The following is a 7,500-nucleotide window of genomic DNA, read 5'->3' as shown; positions in this document are numbered from 1 at the left end:
ACTTAATAATTATATTTTTATTATATAATATTTTTCCGCGCCTCCCCTGACATGCTCTGGCACCCCCCAGGGGAGGCGCGCCTCACACTTTGAAAACCCCTGTTCTACGTTAATAAAAAACAAATAATGGGTATTTAAATAAATAATATAAGTAATTCTCGTAGTCATGTCATTGGCCCATGAACATTTCCTGCTTGTTGTCAAACTATTTGATAACTGTAGCAAGAGGCAACTCAATCATAACTTGATGTTAAAACAGCTTCCATACCATTATTTATCAATTTTTTGGATCTTTTGGATTCTCGGAAGCTATAGAAATTAAAAATGAAAAACAGGAAATACATTGGGACCATTGCTTTTGTTTAACTCCCTCAATGTTCTATACTAATTGAGAAGACTCCAGATCCAGATCTATTTTTACATTACTGTACTTGAGTTTAGGGTTGGCGTCAGGGTAGACATTAATAAAATACCATTAATGGGGATTTTAATAAATGATGTAAATAATTCTCGTTAACTACCGGCCGTATAGTTAATTAACCGTGTGGATTCTACTGGTAATGTATCCTGAACATTTTGTTTCAAATTAATGAGGGAAGTAGAAACGACTTGCCTTGATGCCTTCCAGTTTCCCGCCATGGGAAGTGACATCACTTTGAAACTTGTTCTATCAGGGTTGTTGCTAGAGCAGATACGTTTGCGGCCGGAAGTTAACGAGAAATATTTCTATTATTTATTAAATTTCTCATTTGTTGTATTTTATTAACGTCTACCCCAACCCCAACCCTAAACCCAACCGTCACAGTAATGTATAAACAGTTGTTGTACCGAGTATTAGTTATGTTATCTATTAAATTACCCAATAAAATGTATTTTTTAACGCCTACCCCCAACCCTAAACCCAACCATCACAGTACTGTAAAAATATTAATTATTGTTATACAGTGTCATTAAAAATGCTGCTTTATTAATGTGCATATCGCACTTCCAGCCGGCTGCATATCCGATCTAGACTTTACCTTCTATCAGTGCTTTCAAAATTGTTATGCCTTTTTATAACCAGCATATAGAGTCATCCAGAATGCTAGGACCGAGTGTACAAAATGTAATTACTGAAATTACAAAGAACACAGAAAACAGATTTTTTTTATGCAAAAGTTCATTGAACTCAGCGTAAACATCAAAAGATTTAAGTGGCTTGAACATAAAACAATTAAGTTTTCTCAAAAACCCTCTAGAATTTGTGTTGTTTCAACACGATCTTATGGCAATTCATAACTTTTTCATTTACTGGCTAATTCGTATATTCGTACGATCTAATTCGTACAATTTAGTACGATTTGCTCATCCCCCAATGACGGTTGGGTTTAGGGGTGGGGTTAGGTGCCACCTACTTTTTAAAATTGTAAAATTTCGTACGACTGAACCACTAAACTGGCAAAACGTAAAATACTTACATTTTCTCATGAGATCAGGCTGGTTGTTTTAGCTTATTTTATACAAGTAGTAGTTTGAACAAACAGCTAATTTTTTGAGCGTATGATTCAGGAGTCAAAGACAGTTAGAAATAACTAGCTTTGAGAGTCTTAACGATAATATTTGTTTTGTCTTGAAATATATTTGAAGAGTTCAGATGCAAAAACCTCTAAATGCCATCTGAAATTTTCTTCTGTTGAGCATTTTATCCGGCTCCTGTGTGTAGGTTCAGTAATATCAGTTTAATTGCATAGAAGCCCTTTTGTCATCTTTAAAATGAAATAACTCGACATAATCAAAGGAGGCTGAGAAAAAAAAATTTTAATTGAAATTTCAGACGGCATATATATATATATATATATATATATATATATATATATATATATATATATATATATATATAAATGAATGAATAAATAAATAAATAAATATATATATATATATATATATATATATATATATATATATATATATATATATATATATGCAGTCTGAAATTTCAAATATATATAGGATTATCTTGGAAACAAAAAACACTAGAATCACCCACATAACTGAAAACGAATAAATCTAAACCAAAATAAACAGGCCAGCTCATGTTTTCACTACACATCACAACCGAGATCTCAGAAACCACTCGTTGATGGTAAAATACGGTAGTGTTTATGTTTGTATCTGGCCGTGATTCGAGTGCCATTAAAGGTCTGTCGGTGAAAAGATTCGCCGCGTTTCCACCATTACCTCAACCCAGCGCGCGCCTCCCACTTACCGTATACCGCACTGGCTCCGGCGCGCGTCACTGAAACGCAAGCGGAACGGCAGCCAATGAGAGGCCGTCGGCTCACGCTCTGTTCTCCTCCCGGTGCTCCGCTTCTCCATTCACCGGAATCCGCGCTCCGCGAGTGCTGCTGCTTCTGCCACCTGGAATAGCACTGTGTTTCAACATGCTGCAATACGAAGGTAGGAGAGGCGGATTCTGGGCTTTTGGCGAATATGTTGGAAGCTGGCGTTTTCTTTTAATGACCGAGCGTGGATGATTATGTTGTTCTGGATTGGACTCTAGATCTGAAGTGTATTCTGCATCAATCGCTGGATTATTAATATATAATTTAGTTTGACTAAATGGGGAGATTGAGGAGTGTTGGAACACATCTGTTTAAACACATTTAAATGTGTTTGTTTGTTTGTCAAACTTTAATATTCCCAAATTTGTCTGCTAATAATCTGAATAGTTTAGAAATCAGCCATTAACCATAATGACTCATATTAGGTTTCACCAATGATTGAAAACAAGGACATTTTTATTGAAATTAAATTAGTTATGCATGGCATGCATGTTAGCCCTAATGCATGAAATTAATGTTGTAGTCAAATTCAGATTAGGTCATATATCATTTTAACAGCAGGGTGTTTATGTGTATGTAAGCATTAACACACTTGTATGTTTGAGGAAAATATACCTTTGGTTGTATTCTTTAAGCTATTGATGGAATTTCTTCCTAATTTGAAAATAAAATGCAATTTACAGTTTTTTTCTTGCCTAACATAAAAAAGCCATATTTTCAGCCATGTTTATATTCAGACAACACCAACATTTTCTTTTGTTTTCCTCAGAACTATACAGTAGTCACTTGAAGTGGATCAAAACCTTTTATTAAAACACCCATTCTTGTCTTTGGACAATTTTTAAAACTTTTAAAAACCACTTCAGATGTTGACTACTGTATACATAATATAATATAATATAATATAATATAATATAATATAATATAATATAATATAATATAATATAATATATCGTTATATAACACAAAATATTGTAATATAATATAATATAATATAGAATAATATAATGTAATATAATATATTGTATAAAACAATATAATATACAGTAATATAATAATATAATACATTGTAGTTGTGAGTTTGAATAGATGACTGAATAATTTAAGGTGTTACAACTCATCCTGTTTCTTTCCACTCTGGAAGCTGGTGTTTATTAATATTATATTAACATTTTAACAGTAGCATCTGACACATTTTGCTTGGTTTATAGTTGGCATGTTTAATATTTAATTATTCTTATTCATTTAAATATTCATAGTCATAAAAACACTTTGGTTCAGTGTTGTTCTAGCTTCACTACAAGTGTTGACCTTTTTCATCCATTCGTTCTCATATAACAATATTTTTTAGATCAGAGTGACTTTTATCAGACAGGTTTCCTCAGCACTATTTCCCTCTTTCTTCATTGGCCGGTCAAACAGAAACTCCGCCCCAACCTTGTGCACTTTCCTGATTTTTCCATTTAAAAACAAAAACTTAATATATTGTCCTTTTAAAATCACAGTTATTTTCTATTCTGCTAGCATATGAGAAAGTGTTAAACTGGGGAGAGATTATAAATCCTAATCTGCCTCAGCACAGTGGACTATGAATATGAATCAGCTCGGTGTTGACAGAGTTTGGATGCTCTCCTCGGTTTAGTAGTGCAGTCGTACCATGACTGATGGGCCTTGGAAGATGTGAGTGTGTAGAAATGGCAGAATTTGTGCCACTGGATGTGTGTGTGGCGCTCTATCCGAAGAAGAGGATTTGTTTAGGGATGCGAGTGTGGGAAGCAGGAGCAGCTGTGTGGGCGATTTCTTCTCTTCTTACTCACAGACCGGCTTTTGAAAGGCTCACTCTTTGAATAGAAGAGCACTGGCAGCCTCCTGAGGGCTCTTGGAATATTTGCTGAGCTTCATTCACAAACTTTGCACACTTTTTTTTTGTGAACTCAAGTAGGGCTGGGTGATATATGACAAAAATCGCATATCACGATATAAGTAATCTTATATCCCGATATCAATATATAATTTTATATATATATATATATATAGTAACATTCCTGTAAATTAAATCAATTAATAGTTTATATATATATATATATATATATATATATATAGACCACATGTAAAAGACAGAATAAACTAAAGCATTTACTCAGAAAAACTCTAATTTGATCTTATTTCTCGCTTTATTAAGGACAAATGTTTAATTAAAAATGCAGATTTATATGATAATTATTAAAATAAGGCTGCACAATATATCAAAACATCCCATATCCATTTAACAATGTATGCAAATTTTGAAATAAGATAATTTCTGTACATTTATTCAATTAAAATATATAGACCACATGTTAAAGATGGAATAAACTAAAGCATATATTCAGAAAAAGTCTAATTTGATCTTATTTTTCACTTTATTTAGACCTTATTTAGGACAAATGTTTGATTTAAAATGTAGAACCATACAATAATTAATAAAAAAAAAACGGCTGCACAATATATCAAAACATCATATACTTTTAACAATGTATTTAAATCATGATATAAGACAATTTCTATACATTTAATCAATTAATATATATAGACCACATGTTAAAAATGGAATAAACTAAAACATATATTCAGAAAAAGTCTTAATTGATCATATTTCTCACTTTATTTAGGACAAACGTTTGATTAAAAATGTATAACTATACAATAATTATTAAAATACGGCTGCACAGTTTATCAAATCATTTATTTTAAATTGTTATCACGATAATAGTGTGCAATTAATGAAATCAATTTTATGTGCCAAACATTTGTGTTCTGCATAAATAGGTTTATCCCAATCTGACCAATCAGATGGGGCCTTTACCATCTTAATTCCCACTTCTCCAGTAAGTAGCTGAAAATAAGGACCAATGCTGGGAGACAAGAGAGGAAAATGGCAGCAGGCAATAAGAATCAGAACATCCGCCCAGGTTTTCAGTCATTCAAGGTGTTTTAAAGTCAAAACGTTTGCACCTTGACATAGTTTTTTAGCTTTAATTAGCTCAGAAAAATAGGATTTAGTTAGTTTAGTATGAACATTACATAAAAAATTGGTTTTGTTTTGAAATTGCTAAAAGGTAGCAGTTTGCAAGTTGGATACTGTTACAAATATCGTTATCGCAACACTCAACAACGACATTGCACATTTTTCCTTTATTGCGCAGCCCTGATATAAAACATTTTTAAAAACTACATGATCCAACATAAAAATAAAAATGACAGAAAATATCAAATACATACATTGTACTTTCAAGATCACAACTGTCTTACTTTCTCACAATGCTGTTCTTTATGTGATGTGTAATATTGTGCTCATATACATGATGAAAAAGTATTACTGTTAACAATCATTCACATCATGGTGTCACATCTATCTATCTATCTATCTGTCTGTCTGTCTGTCTGTCTGTCTGTCTGTCTGTCTGTCTGTCTGTCTGTCTGTCTGTCTACAGTATCCATCCATCCATCATCATAATGCACAGCCCTAAACTCAAGCATTTTCTCTGTCTTCTTCTGTAGTGAATGGGACCCCAGCGAGTCAGCTGTCCACACCCCATTCTCCAAAGTCACCTAGTCCATCTCCAGCCAGCCCGGGGAGCTTAAAGAAACGCAGGGTAAGACGAGATTTTCTCTTTTCTTTTCTTCTTGCACCTGCTGTTTTTCTGTTGCATTTGAAATCACCTATTCCAGTTTGGTTTTGTCTTCTTTTACATATGGTGTGATTCTCCGCTTAGATAGCACATCCCTTTGCCCTCCGCCACTATCTCAGACTCTATATTTAACGCGCTCCTTCTATGTTCTCAGGAAATGGACAAGGCCATCATTGACAGCTCAGCTTAAACTTCCCCACTGGGCTAAGATCCACAGTCAGTGCTTAGTCTGGGACGCCACTTTTGGAGACTTTTATGTGCTCTTTCAATTTCATCATCAGAGTCCAATAGAGTTGTATATGGAGAATGAATCAAGACGTACTATTGAGGTTGGGTCCAAAATTCACTTTCGCTGTCAATCTGCTAGTGGTGAAAATTTCAGAAAGTTGGCAATTAATGTTTCTTACCCGTCATAAAATTATTTTTACACTCTTAGTTTTTAGAAAAAATATTTATTTTTGTGCATCTATATCCGTGCAGATTTTTAGTGTTGTGGCAATATAAATTCTGTGGCATCCAAAAAAAAAAAAAAGACTTGAAAGGGATAGTTTGGTCAAGATGTTTGACTTTCTTTGTTCTTCATATTTGAAAGAATGTTGAAAAGAGTTGGCCATTGTTGAATTTATTTTTTAATAATATGGATATCAATGGGTAATAAAAACAGAAAGTCTTTAACCACTTGTGGGTGAGAAAATATTTTTTTTTTTAAATAACTATCCTTTTAAGCAAGGAATATTCTCTTTTATTTCTGAAGTAAAACCCAATATTGTTGACTGAAGTGAAGTCATTTGAAGACGAGCACTTTTTTTCTTTATATACTGTAATTGTAAAGTCAAATCATGTATATCAGTTAGGATATGTTTCAAATAATACATTATGGTTTATTGTAATAATAACTTTTATGTAAAAAAATAAGGTTATTTTTACAAACCAAAACCATTTTTACACACATTTAGTGCTTGGCGAGTGCTAATTTTGGACCCTAGATGAGACTGTAAGAGAAACTGCATGATACATGCTGTCAAAAGAGCATGCAACTCACCAGGAAGTCTTTATTTATTCGCTTTCCCCCAAGAAACACATTTCAATTTGGTTTTTCATAGGCGAGTTTGTGAGTGCAAAAAGTTTGTGCACATGCCTTGATCAAAGTGTCTATAGTCCTGCAGTTGATAGACTAATGAAGAGGTTTGATGCGGTACATCTTTTTGTTGCTGACCTTTTGGCATATTTCAGATCCAGCATGTGCTGTTTTAAAGCTAGAAGAAGCACGTGCTGCTGTTGACCCAGAATTGATTAATCAAAAAGCTTTTGGCCACTACCAAACTGCAACTTTACTCTGACCTTCAGGCTCATTTTGATGCTACTGGTTTAAATCCAATGTGCAGCGTGATCTCATTGCTGTCATTGTGAGTCCCCTCGAGCAAGTTTGTATTTGGATTTCACTTATTTAAAATACATGTCATATATGCAGCGTGTAATTTAAAATATTGCAAAAATGTCTGTTTACA

At 33.4% G+C, this 7,500-nt stretch overlaps 1 protein-coding gene across 12 annotated transcripts in view; it reads left to right on the top strand.

The window, feature by feature from the left end:
• dclk1a (doublecortin-like kinase 1a) overlaps positions 1–7,500 on the top strand; it is a 131,300-nt gene that overhangs the window by 92,038 nt on the left and 31,762 nt on the right. For 6 of the 12 annotated variants that reach the window (XM_073914041.1, XM_073914043.1, XM_005172671.6 and 3 more), the window contains exon 6: positions 5,862–5,956. In XM_073914041.1, the coding sequence (XP_073770142.1) occupies positions 5,862–5,956 (95 nt within the window). 12 annotated transcript variants of the gene reach the window in all.

The sequence above is a fragment of the Danio rerio genome, chromosome 10 (assembly GCF_049306965.1).
Source record: "Danio rerio strain Tuebingen ecotype United States chromosome 10, GRCz12tu, whole genome shotgun sequence".
NCBI classification, from domain to species: domain Eukaryota; kingdom Metazoa; phylum Chordata; class Actinopteri; order Cypriniformes; family Danionidae; genus Danio; species Danio rerio.
Note: the sequence above shows the minus strand (reverse complement) of the source record. Positions and strands in the feature narration are given on the sequence as shown.